The sequence below is a fragment of the Lepidochelys kempii genome, chromosome 27 (assembly GCF_965140265.1).
Source record: "Lepidochelys kempii isolate rLepKem1 chromosome 27, rLepKem1.hap2, whole genome shotgun sequence".
In the NCBI taxonomy this organism is placed as follows: Eukaryota; Metazoa; Chordata; order Testudines; family Cheloniidae; genus Lepidochelys; species Lepidochelys kempii.
The window spans coordinates 18,721,916-18,741,164 of NC_133282.1; the positions used below are offsets into that span (position 1 = coordinate 18,721,916).

Genomic DNA, 19,249 nt, shown 5'->3' on the forward strand with positions numbered 1-19,249 from the left:
TCTGTAAATCTATTTATTCATGCCATCTATAAGCCAATACAAATAATTTGTTTCCTCTAAGTTTATAGAAACTTTTTAATTTTAAGAGTAACTGAAATGTACTAACATCAAGAAATTGAACTATGCACCTACATTGGGGGGACATAATAACGTAAGAGCAGCCAGACTGGGTCAGAACAATGGTCCATCTAGCCCAGTATCCTGCCTTCCGACAGTGGCCAATGCCGGGTGCCCCAGAGGGAATGAACAGAACAGGGAATTGTCAAGTGATCCATCCCCTATCGCCCATTCCCAGTATCTGGCAAAACCAGTATTAAGTAGCATTCCAGTAGATGACAGTCTTAGAATGTTAACACTAGTCCTTTAGTTCCAAAGATCACTTTTCTCGCCATTGCCCTCGCAAACTGAAGCAGTGTCAGATCCAAAGACAGGCCAATGGCACTTTCAAGTGCTAAAATAGCAAGCGATGTCAGTCTCTCATTAGCCATCGTCGATCGAAGTTATCTTTTAATGAACCTGAGCTTTGAAAAGCTGCACTCACCACTTACGACTGTGACCGGCAGCATGAGCAGAATCCTCAAAGCTATCCACACATTAGGAAAAGTGTCCTCCAACTCTGCATCATGTATGAACTGAAGAACTTGGAGTGGAATGTGCTCCCCGTGTGGCAAAATGGGATGGCTGTTGTCCAATTCGACAAGAGGTCTTTAGCATTGGTGTCCGAACATTCCCCATGTGTCAGTGTCCGGCGAAGGTCTGGTGAATTGTTCAAGAGTCTTTTCCTGTCCACCGGCAGCTTACTAAGGTCATACAACCCTTCTCCCTGCACCCCAGTCTTTTCCTGGTGCTTCATTTGTCCGAACCTTTCTTCGATGGACACTCAGCAGTGTCAGTGAGTGAGCAAAAAAACCTCCCTCTGGAACTTTTCTTCCAAGCTTCCCAGCACTCATCTCGGCCCTCGTAACCAAACTGTCTCTTCTTCTGATGAATAAGAGTTTCCTTGAATACATGCTCAAATCCTTAGGATTCCACCATTTCTTTGGCACTAGTGATGGCGTCTTCAAATCTGTTGACTGGTGACGCCCCGCCCCTTAAATACCCGCGAGGGCCAGGCTGACAGTGCTCTAGGAGGTTCGAGGAAAATGTAGTTCTCAGAAAGTTTGGAAGATTCCATGAAATTCTACAAAAGTCCAGAACATTCTAGGAGGTTAGTTAAAAATGAATCCACACACAGACTACCTGGAACATTTTACTTCCAACCTTCTATTTTCCCTTTTGTCACTAACAACAAAAACAGCACCCCAAGCCTGGTATCCTCCAAGCCCAGCACCCCATGTGGTCCGGCCCTGGTTCTGATCACTGTGCTGTGACAGTGCATGGCTGGCTCTCCCTACTCCCCTCACTGAGCATGGGAAAGTTACAGCCTCAGCAGAATAACGTGCAGCCAAGTGAGGAAGACGTGACCAGTGTGGACTCACACAGGTGAATTCTGCCGTTTCCCTGCAGCATCAGCATTTTAGGGGTCGCTTCCTTGGTGTGGGGGTGGCTGGGTTTGTGGATCAAGAGTCTCCTCCACCAGGAACGCCCTCCCCAAGTGCGCTGCAGAATAGACAGCAGAGGAAGGAGCCCTGTATAGCAAGTGGCTCTGTGCTGCATACAGGAAGGAACTCGTGCCATAGCAGGACAGACCAGTGGGCCATCTATAAGAATAACAACACTTGTTATCCACAGATCTCAAAACACTTTACGAAGGAGGTCAGCAATATCAACCCCATTGGACAGATAGGGAAACTGAGGCCCAGAGAGACTCAGTGATTTGTCAAAGGTCAGTGGCAGAGTCAAGAACACAATGAGCCCCAGTGCAGTGCCTGGGCTCCCCAATCTAGGCCAGTCTCCTGCCTCTCCCAGACAACAGAGCTGCATGTGTGGGAGGGAAGGACTTGGTCATGAGTTGTGTGCCCTGGTCTGACGTCACCCCGTGATGTGGGTCTGTCCTTTAGCTGGGGGCAGAAGGCAGCTGGCCCACAGGGCTCATTAGCCCACAGTGACCCGAGAGATCTTTGTGCCCAAGTGCTCCTGTCCCAGTGTCGGTCTTTCTGCAAGGAGGATCCATCTCTTTGGGCTTTGCCATCCCAATATTTGGGGCTTTCCTTTCTGTCAGAGCAATGCCCCGCGGTGCTAGGGGCTGTACAAAGAACAAAGGCAGGCCCTGCCCCAGAGCGGGTTTGGATAGAAGGCCAGGCGAGTAAGGGGCAGCCGAGGCGATGCAGAGACAGCACCCGTCGTGTGGCCGCCACAGCCGGCTCAAGTGGCCCCGGAACAGCAGGCTAGGGCGGACTGGAGCGGGGCGCAGGGGGCCAGGCTGGCTAGTTCTGGCAAGGTGGCTCGGTGGCGCTGTTCTTGTAGGGTTGCCCCTGGAGGGTCTGAACTGTCCCAGCCTCACCGACACCTGCGTCCTCCTGATGGCTGGGGGGCGAGTGGGGAGCCCCGGGCTGGCCTTGCCCCCCGCCCCCATCCGGGCTGGCTGCGGGGCAGACGCCGGGGCCGCGGCTGCTCACCCGGCTCTCCGGCCGGCGGGGGCGGGGGCGGGCCGGGGGCGTGCGCTGCGCCCGGGGAGGGGGAGGCGCCAGGCGGGCGGAGCTCGGCTCCGGGCAGCCCAGGGCCGGCGCCTTACAGCGGCTCCCAGTCCGGGCTCGGGGGCTGCTGCGCCTCCAGGTGAGAAGCGGGGAGCCCGCCTGGCCCCGGCGCGGACCCCCCACCCCCATGCTGATGCTCCACGTGGCCGGGCCCCCCGCGGCCGGAGCCATGTCCCAGACCGAGGTGGATCTGTCCGGCTGCGGCATCGCCCTGGAGCCGGCGACCCCCGGCCGGGCAGCCCCGCTCCGCAGCCGGGGGCGCGAGAGCCGCCGCGGCTCCCACAGGTTCAACCGGCGGAGCTCGGCCGAGCTGGAGCGGCTGGGCTACGAGGGGGCCCCGGCGCCGGCGTCCGGCCCGGCCGGGGCGCAGGACGCGCGGGGGGACCCCCGGGCTCTCCAAGGCGCAGAGCCCGCGGCGCGCTCCGGCTCGGGGAGCGAGAGCGGCGGCCCGACGCCCTCGCCGCCGCCGCCCCCCGGCCGGGTCTCCCCGCGCGGCGCCCCCCCGGACGAGAGCCGCCGGGCGCAGGAGGAGAACGAGGAGATCGAGACCCGCGCCGTGGCCACCTCCCCGGACGGCCGGTTCCTCAAGTTCGACATCGAGATCGGCCGCGGCTCCTTCAAGACGGTGTACAAAGGGCTGGACACCGAGACCACCGTGGAGGTGGCCTGGTGCGAGCTGCAGGTGGGTGCGGGCCCCTCAAGGGGGGCGCGGGGGGCTCTCCGGGCCAGGCGCCCTCAGGCAGGGGCGTGGGGGGGGTGCTGAGAGCCACTGAACCAAACGGTAAGCCCTGGGTGTGATGGACAGCACCCCTAGTTCCAGCGCCTAAGCCCTCGGGTGGGCCTGGGGGGTCCCTGGGGCCGGCTGCTCCCCAGTGGTCACTTCACCGCGCAGCCTGTAAGTGTGGGAGGTGCTGCAGAGCCGGGAGCCCCCGTCCCTTGGCACCTGGCCGGCCCGCTGCGCTCCGGGCGGGGATAAGGTGCTTGCCTGTGGAGGGGGGTGAGGGAGAATGGGGCCTCCTGAGTTCTTAGTGGGGAAGGCACTTGGCTTGGACTGGGTGCTGTGGCTCCCAGAGGTGGCTGGCTGGGCAAGGCACAGTCCCTTGGGGAGGAGGTCCTGGCTGTCAGCTGGTTGGACCCTGATGTCTGACAAATGTGGGCGATTCTGTTCAGGATCCTTCTCCCATGCTCCAGGGGTTAGTGGAGCAGCTCCCCAGCGCAGGGACACAGTGACTGCAGGGCTGGGGCACCTCACGCCAGCCAGCCAGCCTAGCAGGCCCCTGCTCAGGCCCCAGCATAGGAAGACCCTGCTTGGTTTCCCCACTCTGGGGCTGCCCCCTGCTCCCCCAAGGTTCCCAGATCAATGGGGCGCTACTTCAGGATTAATCAGACGCTGCCCTGGGGCACAAGGCAGCCCCTTGGCACTCAGGCCCCAGGGGGTGGGTCGGAGGTGAGGGCTGTGTGGGAGTTTCTCCAGTCCCTGGCCCTGGATTGCTGAGTTAGGCAGGTTGGAGTGAGGCAGCAGGATGTGCCTGGCCCCTGGCTCAGTGCTTTGGCTCTGCCTGTGGTGTTGGCTGGGCTAGGGCAGGCCGTTCGGCAGGGCCAGCTTTTCTGCAGGTGCCTAGTCAGAGGCTCCTTTCACCAGAGGGATTTAAGAAAGTCTGGGGTTTCTGATTGGCCAGCGCTTGGTCCTGACCCAGTCCCTTTGACAGTCCTGGGACTGAGCCGTGGGTCGGATTGGGCTCTCCTGGACCCCCAAAGCTGAGTTCAAGACACGTCTCTCAGACTTCAGGTGGGGGCATGTGTGGGTCCCTGCACTCTCTATCGGCTTTAGCTTCAGCCTCTTTCTTATTCCCTGGGCTTCCCACTCCCCAGGGATACTTGTGGTTCTGCGTCAGACTGGGGAAGAAGGAGCTCTGAGAAGGTAGGGGGAGGCTTGGGGTCACGTCTGTTCATTTCTCTGTTATCTCTGGCTCCTGCAGCCCCAGGTCTCTCCCTTCCATTAGTAGTGGCCTCCCGTGGCTGGCATGCTGGACCTGTGATTTCTGTTATGTAGGAGAGGGAGCTGGCAGCAGCAGCCACAGATACTGACTTACTGTAATTCATGGCTATTCCCACTGGTGCCATTTCTGCAGATGGACTGCAGCAACCTTATAGATGGACTATAAGGTGGATAGAAAGCTGGCTGGATCATTGGGCTCAACGGGTAGTGATCAATGGCTCCATGTCTAGCTGGCAGCCAGTATCCAGTGGAGTGCCCCAAGGATTGGTCCTGGGGCTGGTTTTGTTCAATATCTTCATTAATGATCTGGAGGATGGCGTGGATTGCACCCTCAGCAAGTTTGCAGATGACACTAAACTGGGAGGAGAGGTAGATCCGCTGGAGGGTAGGGATAGGATACAGAGGGACCTAGACCAATTAGAGGATTGGGCCAAAAGAGATCTGATGAGGTTCAACAAGGACAAGTGCAGAGTCCTGCACTTAGGAGGGAAGAATCCCATGCACCGCTACAGACTAGGGACCGAATGGCTCGGCAGCAGTTCTGCAGAAAAGGACCTAGGGGTGACAGTGGACGAGAAGCTGGATATGAGTCAACAGCGTGCCCTTGTTGCCAAGAAGGCCAATGGCATTTTGGGCTGTATAAGTAGGGGCATTGCCAGCAGATCGAGGGACATGATCGTTCCCCTCTATTCGACATTGGTGGGGCCTCATCTGGAGTACTGTGTCCAGTTTTGGGTCCCACACGACAAGAAGGATGTGGAAAAATTGGAAAGAGTCCAGCGAAGGGCAACAAAAATGATTAGGGGCCTGGAACACATGACTTATGAGGAGAGGCTGAGGGAACTGGGATTGTTTAGTCTGCAGAAGAGAAGAATGAGGGGGGATTTGATAGCTGCTTTCAACTACCTGAAAGGGGTTCCAAAGAGGATGGATCTAGACTGTTCTCAGTGGTAGCTGATGACAGAATGAGAAGTAAAGGTCTCAAGTTGCAGTGGGGGAGGTTTAGGTTGAATATTAGGAAGAACTTTTTCACTAGGAGGGTGGTGAAGCACTGGAATGCGTTACCTGGGGAGGTGGTAGAATCTCCTTCCTTAGAGGATTTTAAGGTCAGGCTTGAGAAAGCCCTGGCTGGGATGATTTAGTTGGTGATTGGTCCTGCTTTGAGCAGGGGGTTGGACGAGATGACCTCTTGAGGTCCCTTCCAACCCTGATATTCTATGAATTGAGCAACGCGCGCCCCTACCCACCCCCCTGCATGGCTCAGATCCGTAGGTGCCCATGTGCTGGCATCTTGGTGCTGTGCTATTTCTGCCATAAGAACGGCCGGCCTGGGTCAGATCCAAGGGTCCATCCAGCCCAGTGTCCTGCCTGCCGACAGTGGCCAGTGCCAGGTGCTCCAGAGGGAATGGACAGAACAGGGAATCACCAAGTGATCCATTCCCTGTCGCCTATTCCCAGCTTCTGGCATGTTGGGTGTGAAATGCTCCCGACATCTCGCTGCCCAGCTGCTCTGGACTCCTCACAGCTCAGTTCTGCGTCAGTTGCAGCTTCCTGCATGGCTCCTTCTCATCACTTGGTGAGCACCCGCGGCATGCTAGTGCCATGCATGGCGATCCCTGGCCCACGGAGCTTGGAGATGTGTATCAGGCCTTCTGTGCCAAGGTTAAGTGCCAGGCTCTGGGCTTCCTTTTCTGCATGCACTGTCCCACCCATCAGAGGGGCTGCTTCAAACACCAGCCTCGCCCCTATTGCCAGCTCTGTGCCAAGTTCTGTGGAACTGGCCCCTTCAGGTTCCGATTTAGGGGCACTGTTGGCAGGTGTTGGAGGTGTCTTTGGAGTGTAGATGGGAGCTACGGTTCCTCTCAGGTTCTCCCTGACAGAGGCTAGTGTGGTGCCTGTGGCTCAATTAACAGAGATTTGTTGTTGGGTGCCCACGGGGGGTTTGTGTGACACGGCCAGAAGCTCTGTGGTGCCCTTGGGTTGGATGCAGAAGCTGCTTTAACACGCTCGGACCTGGTGCTTTCTGGTCTCCTGCCAGCTTTCCCATCCCTTCCTCCTCCAACCCCAGCCTCCCTCTCCTGGGGCTGGGGAGCGTGTGCTGAAGGGGGGCTGGTTTCTCTAGCCCCCACCCTCCTTCCTGCTGTAACCTGTAGCATGGCTATATGGGGACTAACCCTGCTGGAGGACCCCACCTCTCCATACAACCCCTTGGGATGGGCTTTGGCTGCAATCCAAAATCTCTGACCACCGTCTTGTCCTTGGGTCGGCTGGCGCAGCTGCGAGTTCCAAGTCCTTGTTTACACAGAAAAAACTTGTCTTGCGAGTTTGTCTCCTGCCCCTCAAAGCAGCGTGGGGCGTCACTGTGTGCACACCCGATGGCTGCATCTCCGGGTGGGAGGAGGGACTCCTGCATGGCAGCAGGTGGTTCTGTGAGAAGGGACATTGTGCCCTGGGCAGCAGGCTGGCCCTTCGTGTCTGCCCACTGAAGCTTTGTTCTGTGTCCCGGAGCTTCTCCCAAAGCTTTGTACCTTGCATACAAATCAGATGCCCCTTGTATTAGTGGTGACACTTCCCGGGGTCAGGCATTGAGGTCCTTTGCCCAGAGGTCACAGTCGCGCTCTCTGCGGTCAGCCCCATGGTGCCTGGCTTTTCCTGTGTGTGTAATTTTTGTGTCCCTCTGTGGGTTTGTCATGTGCTGTGTCCTGTATTTGGGCCGTGCCAGGCATGTGTGTCCCTGGCCCGCTCTCCGCGCTTGCAGCTAGTGCAGCCTGGGGGCGTCTGGCCACCTTTCTTAGCCCCAGGTTGGCCTTAGTGTTGCTGCTCCAAACCGAGTTGCCAGGCAAATCCCAGTCTCTCTCCACAAACCACAGGCCACATCAGAAGGGCGCCCATCAGGCTGAGAGCATGTGCTGTTTGCGAGGCTGGATCTGAGGTACCCTGGTGGGGCAGGAGGAGGGGGCTGTGTGTGCTGGTCTCTTAGCCTGCCTGGCAGTGTTTGGCATGGCCAGGCCAGCTGTCGTGGGCATGGTGCAGACTGCTTTCTGGTGTGCTTATAAAGTGATGCTGATTGGTGTCTTGGGGGGCCTGTCTGCAGGCATCTGTGCTGAGCAGTCCCAGCCGCTCCATGTGTGTTCTGGCTGCACCTTCCCGGGAGGAGGCAGGGGACAGTTGGATACAAAGTCCCAGGAAAGCACAAGAACGGCCACGCGGGGTCAGAGCAAGGCTCCGTCGAGCCCAGCGGCCTCTCCGCCGCCCGCCGGCAGTGCCAGGTGCTGCAGGGCGAATGACCAGAACAGGCAGACAAGGAGTGATCTGTCGCCCGGTCCGAGCTTGTGTGCCAGCCCTGGCTTAGCTGCCCCCTCCAGCTCTGCTGATACCCCTCGATCCTGATCTGCCCCCCTGAGTCCCGACCCATGGCCCCCCTGCTACCTCACTGCCCCTCCCCCCGAGAGCTCTACCAGTGCCCCTCAACCCTGACCCACGGCCCCCCTGCTACCTCACTGCCCCCCCGAGAGCTCTACCAGTGCCCCTCAGTACTGACCCACGGCCCCCCAGTTACCCCCCCCCGAGAGCTCTACCAGTGCCCCTCAACCCTGACCCACGGCCCCCCTGCTACCTCACTGCCCCCCCGAGAGCTCTACCAGTGCCCCTCAGTACTGACCCACGGCCCCCCAGTTACCCCCCCCCGAGAGCTCTACCAGTGCCCCTCAACCCTGACCCACGGCCCCCCTGCTACCTCACTGCCCCCCCGAGAGCTCTACCAGTGCCCCTCAACCCTGACCCACGGCCCCCCTGCTACCTCACTGCCCCCCCGAGAGCTCTACCAGTGCCCCTCAGTACTGACCCACGGCCCCCCAGTTACCCCCCCCGAGAGCTCTACCAGTGCCCCTCAACCCTGACCCACGGCCCCCCCCGAGAATTCTACTAGTGCCCCTCGGTTAGGATTTCCTCATTTAGCATCTCTGGTCCCAGGCCCCTGTGCCATGCGGAGCCAAGGAGCACGTGAGCAGACTTAACAAGCCTGTTTTTGAGCCCTAATCCTGCAGCGAATCAGCCGCTGTGGGACAAATATAGGAGTTTGCACCACAAATACAAGTGGTTGTGGTTGTGCCTTTTCAGAAATAGCTTTGTCCTGCGTTTGTCACCCGGTTGCCATTTATTGCCTTTAAAATATAAATGGTCACTTAGCCTCCACCCTGACCCGCTACCCCAGCCTGCAAGTCTCCCACAACAGCTCTGCCAGCGCCCCTCTGTCCTGGCCCCCCAGAGCCCCCTGCTAGCCCAGTCCTGGCCCCCCAGAGCCCCCTGCTACCCAGCCCTGGCTCCCACCCCCCTCAGTCCTGGCCTGGAGCCCCCTGCTACCCCAGCCCTGGGCTCCCCATACAGAATAGTCTTGGCCTGACCCATTGCTGGTTTCTGAAGTCAGGTTTAAAGCAGGGTTTTTATTGACAGATGCCTGGGGGATGCTGGGAGGGGCTGGGGAAACCAGAGGCCCAAAGTGGGCCCAGCTGGTAAATATTTGTTTATTGTGAATGGTTTCCTGCAGCTCCCCCCAACCCTTGCCGTGGGCAGTGGCGCAGGGCCAGGAGCTGGAGTTGCCTGAACTGGCCAGGGTGTGTCTGCACGGCGCTCTCCTTATGCCCCGAGTGCTTGTCCCTTCCCCAGAGCCCAGGCTGCTGTGGGTGGAGCAGAGCTGAGGAAGGGGGGCTGGCAAACCCAAACTGGGGCAGGCCCCCCAAGTGGATGTGAGTCCTTCAAGGGGGCAGGGGCATCTGGGGTTGCTGTTTTACAGTGTCCGTTGTCGTGCCCCGTGTGCTGGGTGCATCCCAAACGCTGGCGGGACAGTCCCTGCTCCTGGGGCTTGTGGTCAGAGGCTGGGGGGGTCTGGCCTGGGAAGTCGTGGGAGAGTGTCCGGTGGTGACCCAGAAGCCTTGTCTTGTGCTTACTGGCGCAGCACTGCTGGGGGTCACGTTACACTCCAGGGAGGAGGGCCAGCAGCTCCTGGTGTGTTTCCGGTCCCTGGTCAGGAGGCTTCGGTCCTGGGGGCAGCCTCTCTGTGCTCATGTGCCCAGCTGGGAACGCAGCTCCAGGCTGTCCTAGTGGCCCTTAGGTTCAGGGCAGGTGGCTAACATCTCCGGTTCCTGCTCCACTGGCCCCAGGGCAGCGCCCCGTCCTCTGCGCCCCCCGCAATCATTCTGGGTGTGAGTCTTTGAAGCTTCTGGGTGGCAGAGCTCTGAGCTGGCCTCCCCATGGGTAGCAATACAGTGGGGGAGACCCCTCGGGCTCCCAGCTGTGCGCTGGCTGTCTGGGCAGGGAGGACTGGGACTGTGGCCTGCAGGCTGGGCTCCTGTTTCGCGCCTCAGACTGGCGCATGCTGGGACATGCTGGGGGACGAGGCGGGCTCTGGTCACTGCCTGGCACGAGAGATCCTGTACTCCCTGGTTACGCTGCGTGGTGTGAGCACTGCTGGGGGCCCTTGCAGTTTCTTGCACCTGTTGATCTGTGGGCACAGCCCCATTCCCTGGTCTGGGCAGTACCATTCCCTCTCCCCGGGGACAGACCTCCGCTGAAGTCTTGGCTCTAGCAGGGCTGTCAGTACAGGCTTGCCGGACCCTCAGGGCAGGGCTGGGTGTGCAAGGAGGTGCCAGGCGCTGCTCCTTGGCCGCCTGCTGGCGAAGCAGCCCTGGTGCTGTGCTGGGGGCCCTGTGACGAAGTGGGACTGTTCTTAATGTTTCCTCTGAATAGTGTGGGGGTGCCTCAGTTTCCCCTAGGCAGTTCTTAAGTATCTAGGGGGTGGGGTAAGGGTGTATGATCATTGCAGAGCCCTAGAGGGCAGGTGTGTGCAGGGGTCTGGACACAGAGAATGGCCGACACCCTGTTTCCTGGCCACTGTCCTCCTGGCTTGTTCTGGGAGCCGCTTGTTCCAGGCCTGGTGGTTCCTAGTACATTTTGGGGCTGGTTCCTGGGGGCTGTTGAGGTTCGTGGGACCTAGGAAAACAATCTGCTCCCTGCACCCCACTGACTCCCTGTGCCCGAGGTGCTCTGACCGTGGGTGCCAGTCAGGAAGTGAATGGAAGAGCTGAGTTGTTTTCAGGCTCCTGTGGGATGCGAGGGGCATGCTGTAGGTACACATGGAGCCTGGGCCTCTGCTCCCAGCCTGGGAGGAGGCAACAGCAAACAGGGAGGCTCCGTAGAGGCTGGTGCTGATCTCTTCTCCAGGCGGCAGTTCTGTGCCAGTATCTCTCTTTACCGGGTTGCTGTTTCTCTGGGGAGCAGCAAGCTGTCTCCAGCAGGAGGGGTCTGTGGGGCTGTCCCAGGCTGGGATTTATGGCCGGGTGCTATTTCAGGGCCAGCCTGCACTCGCTATGGTGACCTGCAGAGGCTTTTAGCTATAAATGCACCATAATTATGTAAATTGGTCCCCTCTCCAGGACTCTGGGCCCTGCACAATGCGGCTTTCAGAGGCTGCTGCTCGGCTGTGCTGCCCTGGGCATCACAGAGCTGGGTCTGTAGCCAGAGCCTCATAAACACCCTTGGAGAGGAAGAAATGTGGAAAAATACCACACCGCCTCCCCCAGCTCCACCTCAGCAGGGGCCAATGAGAGCAGTGGGGCACCCTGGGCTAGCTGCAGCAGGAGTGCACGTGGGCTGGCAGTGAGACCTAGCGGTGAGAGCCCGGCCGGCTCTGGCACTTGGGACTCGGTGGCTCTGGATTGCTGAACTTCTGGGACTCCTCAGCTGGGAGTTGGGGTGGGAGGCAGACGGTGTCTGCAAAGCACTCGGGGAGCTCAGTGATGCTGTCAGGGTGCCCTGGTGCTGCTCCAACGCACAGCGAATGCCCGGCTTTGGGCTTTAATTCCAAGTGCTCATTGCTTGCTCTGGGTCCTCTCCCTCATGTGCAGGACACACAGTTACTGTGCAGGTTTCAGAGTAACAGCCGTGTTAGTCTGTATTCGCAAAAAGAAAAGGAGTCCTTGTGGCACCTTAGAGACTAACCAATTTATTTGAGCATGAGCTTTCGTGAGCTACAGCTGTGCAGCCGTTACTGTGCAGCCGTTCTCCTGGTCCCGGTCCCGGTCCCCCTGCCCACAGTGACTGGCCAGAACTCCCTTGGTTCAGCCTCGCCAGGAGGAGGCCAGGCCTGCCTTGGCAAGCGGGGGGAGGCTGGATGGCTTCCGTTCCAGCTTGTTAACTGGCTCCGGCGGCTGTGACCCAGAGCATCGTGGTGCTGTGCACCAGGCGGCTATTAGCGAGGTTCGTTGTGTCCCTGCCCTCTGGGCTGAGCCCGGCTGCTGGAGCTGGGTGGTGTAGCACCTGTCCCTGCTGAGCGGGCGCCTTCGTGGCCCTTCTCAGTGAGTGCAGCCAGGGAGGAGGGGGGTTGCTGCTGGCATGGCACGGCATCGCCCTCCTGCGCTTGTTCGTTGGGCACAGGCCGTCTTGGCCTGTGTGGAGCTGCTGGGGCACCTGGCCCACAAGGTGAACTTTCACCAAACATAGTGCTGCCGAAAGGGAGCCAGGACCGAACCCAGGCATCCTGGCTCCAAGCCCCTTCCCTCGCCCCCACATCTCAGTGGTAATGTATCAAGAACGCTGAGCAGCATGTGCCAGCCTGGTTATTGCCCTCCTGGTTGGGGGGCACAGGACTGGAGGGCAGGCTGTGCCTCACAGCTCTGGGGGTGGCATGATCCCCCCTTGCACTCTGGCACTCCATCTGGGGGAGCCCGTATGCTCTGTCCAGGCACGGTGAGCCCCTGGGGGTGGGGGATAGCCTTGGGCTCTTCCCTGTTGTCTCAGCAGCAACTCGCAGACTTGGGGAACAGATTCCGGAGTTCCTGAATCTGGTTACTCGTGAGCACCTTGGGAGATGTGTGGCTTCCCGGAGCCCAGCCATGGGCCAGGCCAGCCACCTTTCCTCAGCAGACCCCTCCCCTCCCATCTCTGGGTCTGGAAATTGGGGGTGTGGAGCTGCCTGGGGACTGTCTGGGGCTGGGATGCTCTCAGGCAGCTCCCCAAGTGCTGAAGGACCAAGCGCTTCTGGCTGCTGTTTGTAATTAACCGAGGCTTAGCTGGTCCCTGACGAGTTTGCTGGGGCTCAAGTTGGTGCCACTGGACGTATTGGTCGCTGTTGCAGTTTGGGAGCACTTGTTTGAGAGAAGCCAAGGCTGCAATGGGGGGTGGCTGCAGGTCAGGACTGAGGGGCATTGGCAGAGCTGGTGGTCTTCCCGACCTCGGCTGTACTAGCAGGGGCTGCTACGGGTCAGGACTGGCAGAGGAGCGGAGTGGGGCTTGGAGATCAGTTTGCTTGCCCTGGATCTAAAAGGTGCCATTCATTGGTCTCAGCAGATTCCCGGCTGGGTCAGGTCCCCGAACTTGTGTTTGAAAGGAGGGGATTGTGCATGGCCCCATGTAGGGTACTAGGCAGCTGCAACCCAGCCACGGGGCCAGTTATGATGCAACAAAAACATTACGAAAGATCCCCGGCTGATTTATGGCTGCTGTGAGCCGAGGGGCTGAGCGCACGGCTCCCTGGAGCCAGTAGCTTCCAGTGTTTAGGAACGCGGCAGCCGCGAGCCGTTGGTTTCTTTGGCTGTCAGTTCAGGGATGTGGAGAGTCTGTCCCAGCCGGGCAGCTCCAGATCCTGCCTCCGCTCTGCCTCCTTGCTGCCTGGTGCTGGGGCAGGGGGTCAGGCCTCCACAGGCTGCTACTTGTGTCAGTTTCCTATGGGCCCTGCTCTCATCCGGCAGGGGCAGAGGGAGCTGCTTGCTGGAGGATGCTGGTCTGCAGCCCCTCAGGAGCAGTGTTCCCGCTCTCTTGGCCCTGCCCTTCTCACGCCCAGCAGGCAGGGCCCTGCCAAGAAATACCGCCCGTGCGGCACATTCGGCATGCCGAGCAGAGGCCAGGAATCGATCGGGGGCCGTGGATGGAGTCAGCTCTCGCTGCTCCAGCCTCTTGTAATTTCATGCACCTGCCTTAAAGATACGCCAACACAAGCCGGGCTCGCAGCGACTGCTGGCATACCTCGCCTCCACGCCAGGCCCGGCTCCCCAGTGATCATCACTGGCCAGGGCCCAGTTTGCCCGGCCAAGGAGAGAGCCATGGCCACATAGTGCCCTGCGGGTGTGGGAGCAGGAGCTCCGGCCCATGTCTGGGGAGGGACTGCCACAGGCCAGGCAATGTCTGGTCCTGGGGCAGGGGGGTCAGCCCTCCACAGGCTCCTACTTATGCCCGTTTCCCATGGGCCCTGCTCTCATCAGGGAGAGCAGAGGGGGCCCTCCAGTTTCTCCAGACGTTGCTGGGCTCTGAAGGGGAGGGAGCAGGGCAGCGTCTAGTCCCTGGCTGCTCCAGGACCTTGGGCAAAGTTACCAGTGGCCAGGCACAGCTCCTGGGGAGGGTTTGGTTTGTGGAGTGCATGACAGGAATGCAGGGGGACTCCAGGGCCTGGACAGCAAGCAGGGAGAGCCGTGGGGTGGGGGCTGCAGTGGGGAGGCAATGGGGTGGGGAAGGGGCGGCCCCAAATTCAGTTGGCTGTTTTGGAATTGCTGGGCTGCAGTGGATCAGTTTCCTTTGGACAGATGTCCCAGGGGGTGGCTCCTTCCGTGCCCTGAGTCCCCTGGCCCCCCAAGGCAGCCGGCGTTAGCCTGGGCCAGGGATGGGCCTGCCAGGCACCTGCAGGGTTGGCGGGGTTGTCACAGTGGGTGCCTACTAGGCCCCTGGGAGCCTGTCAAGACCCCTGCTGTCTGCCCCACTGCTCCTGGGAAAGTCCCCAGCCCCCCGTGTGTGCTGAATGGGAGTCATGGGGGGCCGCCCGCGCGGGTCCCCAGGGAGTTTGCCCGGCCTGAGCTGTCGCAGCGGAGCCTGTGGGCAGCGGGGAAGCTGTCCTGGCTAGCGTCAGCAGCCCTGGTGAGGGGATGGAGCTGCCAGGCTGAGCCGCGGGAGGCAGGTGCCTGTGCCCTCCCTGCTGACCTTGGGGCTGGGCTCCTAGTCACGGCGCTTTAAGCCTCTGTCAAAGCTCAACTTCTGCTTCCACTTTAATTAACTAGAGCAGGAGGAACATGGAAAAACCAGGTCCAGAGCCTGACGCGCCTGGGCTGCCAACAAAGGTGGCATTGAGGCTCATGTGGGCTCCTTGCCATAAAGGTGCCCTACGTCTGCACTCGCCAGCCGCCCGCCCGCCCTCTTAGGAAGCAGCAGAGGGAGGTTGCAGGAATTGTTATTCCTTGTGTGCGGGTGCAAGGCTGGCCTGAGGGGCTTTGATGGCGGGGGTGAGGGGCACTGGGGGGGCCATGCCAGGTGGAGGGGGCAGCTGTGAGCAGGCTTCCCCTGTGGCATGCAAGTTATCTCTTGGCCAGCGCATTGGCTGGCAGGAGCTGTGCTGGGCGCTCCCTCCTGTCTCTGCCACAAGTTCCCCGGGCTGCAGATTGGGACCCAGCTACCTGGGCCCTGCTGAACTGCCAGGGGGGTTAGCACCTGGGAGTCAGAAGGCCTCGGGCCCCCCCTTGTGCAGGGGCTGGCGACTGATGCCCCGGGACAGATCTGCTGGCACAGAATCCCAGTGGAAATGAGCCCCCGCGCTTCTCCCCCGCTCTCCATGCAAATGCAGGTGCGTGCCCTGAGCTGGGGGCACAGAGGCAGGCTGGGTGGGCTGCTGGGGAGGAGTTGGGTTTGCCCCCCCTTGGATAAAGGTTTTAATACAAAGGTGGCTCCAATCTCCTGCAGCAGGGAGGTGCAGACACCGGTGGCTTTTGCTGTGTCACTCCGAGTCCACGTGGGTGCAAGCCCAGCGCCGTGCGAGCGGGCGGCCTCCTCTGGCTGGGCCCTCTGGGCACAGGAGGGAGAGGGGCCCTGCGCAGCCTCACCAGCCAGTAACCTGCGTCCTTGCTGAAGAATCTCAGAGCCGAGCCGGGCCGGGGACAGCTTGTGACACTGTGCCTCCCTCCAGGCCAGCTGCTGAAATGCTGGCCCAGCCCCCTCCCCCCATCCAGAAAGTGGCTTAACTGGGGAGCAGCAAATCCCCAGTAAGTCAAAAAGTCTCACTCCTGCCCTGTCCTTGCCGGGCCCCTCTGCTCCCTGGAAGGGGTGGGTGAGACACGTCCTTCCCCTCTAGGGGCTGGCACACGGGAGGCTTGGTTTGGTCACTGAGCCTGGCTGCCCCCTGCTCTCCGTGTGCAGAGCCCGGCTGTTTGCTGGGCAAAGGGTCTTGCTGTCCCTGCTTGCTCTCTGGGGCTGGGAGGTGAGTCAATTTCCGTGCTTGTGCCCCCGCCACACAGCCCCGGACTCTGCCAGTGCTGTTCTGTCCTCCCCCGGCACTCCATGCCTGCCCTGACCCAGATACGGGCTGTCTCTGGGGCTGATAAGCCGGGCTGGGGCGTTCTGGGGGAGTCGGGCAGCTGGGCTGCACAGTGTGTCCAGCTGGCGCGATTAGCGGCTGCCAGCTCCCCAGCCCTGCGCTGGCTCCAGGGCGCGGGGGCAGCAGCTGGCAGGGGCGTGGGGAGGTCGACGCTCCGTGTGGCCTTTCTGGCGCGCTGGTGCCTGGCTCCGCTCGGCTCAGCTCCATGAGTAATCCTGCTGCCCTGGGCAGCGCCGGCAGGGCTCATGGGGCTGCGTCTGGGACAGGCCACGGCTGCTTTCTGTGTGGGGCACCGGTGCCCACGCAGCCAGTCTGGGCTCTGTACTGGGAGCTAGGCATGGCCTTGCTGCCGTGTCTGTGGCTGGTAAAGGGAGCCGGGAGGATGCAGGCCTGGAGAGGGGAAACACTGGAGGCTCCATCTCTGGGTGGAAGCATGGGGGCTCTCGGCGGCTGGGTTGTTTGGGGGGCTCCGTGGCAGGGGCAGCAAGGGGTGGGCTCCGTGGCAAGGGTACGGGGCTGGCTCAGGCCAGGCCCTGGTCCATTGTGCCACCAGCCCCGGTGCCAGAGGGTGCTCCCCGGTGGCCACTCATGCCTCTCCTGTGGGTTCCTTGCAGACCAGGAAGCTGTCGAAGGCTGAACGGCAACGCTTCAGCGAGGAGGTGGAGATGCTGAAGGGCCTGCAGCACCCCAATATTGTCCGCTTCTACGACTCCTGGAAGTCTGCCATCAAGGGCCAGATCTGCATCGTGCTGGTTACTGAGCTCATGACCTCGGGCACCCTGAAAACGTGAGCGGGGCTGGGCTGGCAGCGGGGAGGGAGCCGGGGGTTCTGGCGGGGGGGGGAGGGAGCCGGGGGTTCTGGTGGAGGGGGTTGTGTGGCAGGCGGAGAGGGGTACGGGGTCCTGGCGGGTGGCAGGGGAGGGAGCCGGGGGTTCTGGCGGAGGGGTGGGGGTTGTGTGGCAGGTGGAGAGGGGTACGGGGTCCTGGCGGGTGGCAGGGGAGGGAGCCGGGGGTTCTGGCGGAGGGGTGGGGGTTGTGTGGCAGGCGGAGAGGGGTACGGGGTCCTGGCGGGTGGCAGGGGAGGGAGCCGGGGGTTCTGGCGGAGGGGTGGGGGTTGTGTGGCAGGCGGAGAGGGGTACGGGGTCCTGGCGGGTGGCGGGGGAGGGAGCCGGGGATTCTGGCTGGGGGGGTTGTGTGGCAGGTGGAGAGGGGTATGGGGTCCTGGCCGGTGGCAGGAGAGGGAGCCGGGGGTTCTGGCGGGGGGGTTGTGTGGTAGGCGGAGAGGGGTACGGGGTCCTGGCGGGTGGCAGGGGAGGGAGCCGGGGGTTCTGGCGGAGGGGTGGGGGTTGTGTGGCAGGCGGAGAGGGGTACGGGGTCCTGGCGGGTGGCAGGGGAGGGAGCCGGGGGTTCTGGCGAAGGGGTGGGGGTTGTGTGGCAGGCGGAGAGGGGTACGGGGTCCTGGCGGGTGGCAGGGGAGGGAGCCGGGGGTTCTGGTGGAGGGGGTTGTGTGGCAGGCGGAGAGGGGTACGGGGTCCTGGCGGGTGGCAGGGGAGGGAGCCGGGGGTTCTGGCGGAGGGGTGGGGGTTGTGTGGCAGGCGGAGAGGGGTACGGGGTCCTGGCGGGTGGCGGGGGAGGGAGCCGGGGATTCTGGCTGGGGGGGGTTGTGTGGCAGGTGGAGAGGGGTATGGGGTCCTGGCCGGTGGCAGGAGAGGGAGCCGGGGGTTCTGGCGGGGGGGTTGTGTGGTAGGCGGAGAGGGGGCAAGGGTCCTAGCAGGTGGCAGGGGAGCCTGTCTGGCCTGCGTGTGACGGCTGTGGTTGCTTGACCAGCATGTGGGCCAGGTGCGTTCCAAGCCGCCCCTGCCTGGCGCGAAGGGGCTCGGGCAGGGTCCGGGCAGAGCTCGCAGCTCCTCCCAGCCATGCTGGCCTGCAGCCGCCTACCGGGGTGGGCCTGAGAACTGGTGGGGGTGCTGTGGGAAAGCCCGGGCCTGCCAGGCGCTCTGCGGCCCCCAAGCCCCCACTGCACAGCCCGGCGGCTCTGGGATCAGCCGTCAGAGTGTCCCGGACGCCCTTATCTCAACCCCGGCGCTGTGCCGCGTGGCACCAGGCAGCTCCGGCTGCTCGCCGTTGCTAGGCTCCTGCTTGGCCCTTGGCACCCACAGCACCACCCGTTCCTGCGGAGCCCGTTGTGTGCACTGCCTGGGTGAGAAGAGTCTCCACACAGCCCGCGCCGGGACCCTGCTGCCCGGCTCCGTGCAGCTTGGGTGGCGCCTGGCTGGGGGGTCTCAGCCGGGCCAGCCCCCTCCTGCCTGGCCCCATGCAGGCGCTGCCGGGTTCCCCTCAGCAGCGAAGGGGTGCGACCAGGCTCTGGTGACAGTAGGGTGCAATGTGCTTGGTGCCAGGGGCTGGGCCTGGTGGCTCACTGGGCTCTGGCCTCTCCCGGGGCATCTCTGTGCTGGGTGGGGAGCAGCTGGAGTTGCCCCCTCATGTCCCCCGTGTCGCCCCTGCAGCTACCTGAAGCGCTTCAAGGAGATGAAGCTGAAGGTCCTGCGGTGCTGGAGCCGGCAGATCCTCAAGGGGCTGCACTTTCTGCACACGCGCTCGCCCCCCATCATCCACCGCGACCTCAAGTGTGACAACATCTTCATCACGGGCCCCACCGGCTCCGTCAAGATCGGGGACCTGGGCCTGGCGACGCTCAAGCGGGCCTCCTTCGCCAAGAGCGTCATAGGTACTGGGGCGCTGGGCGAGCGAGCGGCCGGGTTCCCCTGGGTCTCACAGCCAGGCTGAGGGGCCCCTCGCGGTCCGGGGGGCACGCTGCGCCATGGGACCCCTGGGGTGGCCAACGCCAGCTTGGCTCTGCCGAGAGGAGAGTCAGGGAGCGCAGCCTCCCCTGCAGCCAGCCAGCCCCCCCACCCTGGGCTGGCAGGGTGTGGCTATCAGCCCCACTGCCCTCCAGCCCCGGGGGGCAGCTTGGTGCTGAGTCGTGTCCCCTCTGCCCCCAGGCACCCCGGAGTTCATGGCCCCCGAGATGTACGAGGAGAAGTATGACGAGGCGGTGGACGTGTACGCCTTCGGCATGTGCATGCTGGAGATGGCCACCTCGGAGTACCCCTACTCGGAGTGCCAGAACGCCGCCCAGATCTACCGCAAGGTCACCTCGGTGAGTGGCTGCGTGTGCGCCTTGATGCGGGGACCCCCCCGCCGGCACCGCACGGCCAGGGCTACTCCTGCCCCGCTGGAGCCACTCTAGGGGCCCGGGGAGCCCCC

The 19,249-nt window shown here is 61.9% G+C and overlaps 1 protein-coding gene and 1 long non-coding RNA gene across 6 annotated transcripts in view; one reads left to right on the forward strand and one right to left on the reverse strand.

Moving 5' to 3' along the window:
- Positions 1-2,972, reverse strand: LOC140903981 (uncharacterized). Its single transcript, XR_012156401.1, has 2 exons — positions 2,444-2,972; positions 1-1,700 (listed from the first exon to the last, which is right to left on the reverse strand). It is a non-coding gene; the product is annotated as an uncharacterized lncRNA (long non-coding RNA).
- Positions 2,485-19,249, forward strand: part of WNK4 (WNK lysine deficient protein kinase 4) — a 26,380-nt gene continuing 9,615 nt past the window's right edge. For 4 of the 5 annotated variants that reach the window (XM_073326048.1, XM_073326047.1, XM_073326049.1 and 1 more), the window contains exons 1-4: positions 2,642-3,318; positions 16,597-16,769; positions 18,490-18,710; positions 18,985-19,142. In XM_073326048.1, the coding sequence (XP_073182149.1) occupies positions 2,764-3,318; positions 16,597-16,769; positions 18,490-18,710; positions 18,985-19,142 (1,107 nt within the window). In that variant the 5' untranslated portion in view covers positions 2,642-2,763. Of the gene's footprint in view, positions 3,319-16,596; positions 16,770-18,489; positions 18,711-18,984; positions 19,143-19,249 lie in introns of all 5 variants that reach the window. The other variant, XM_073326051.1, reaches the window with a different exon arrangement.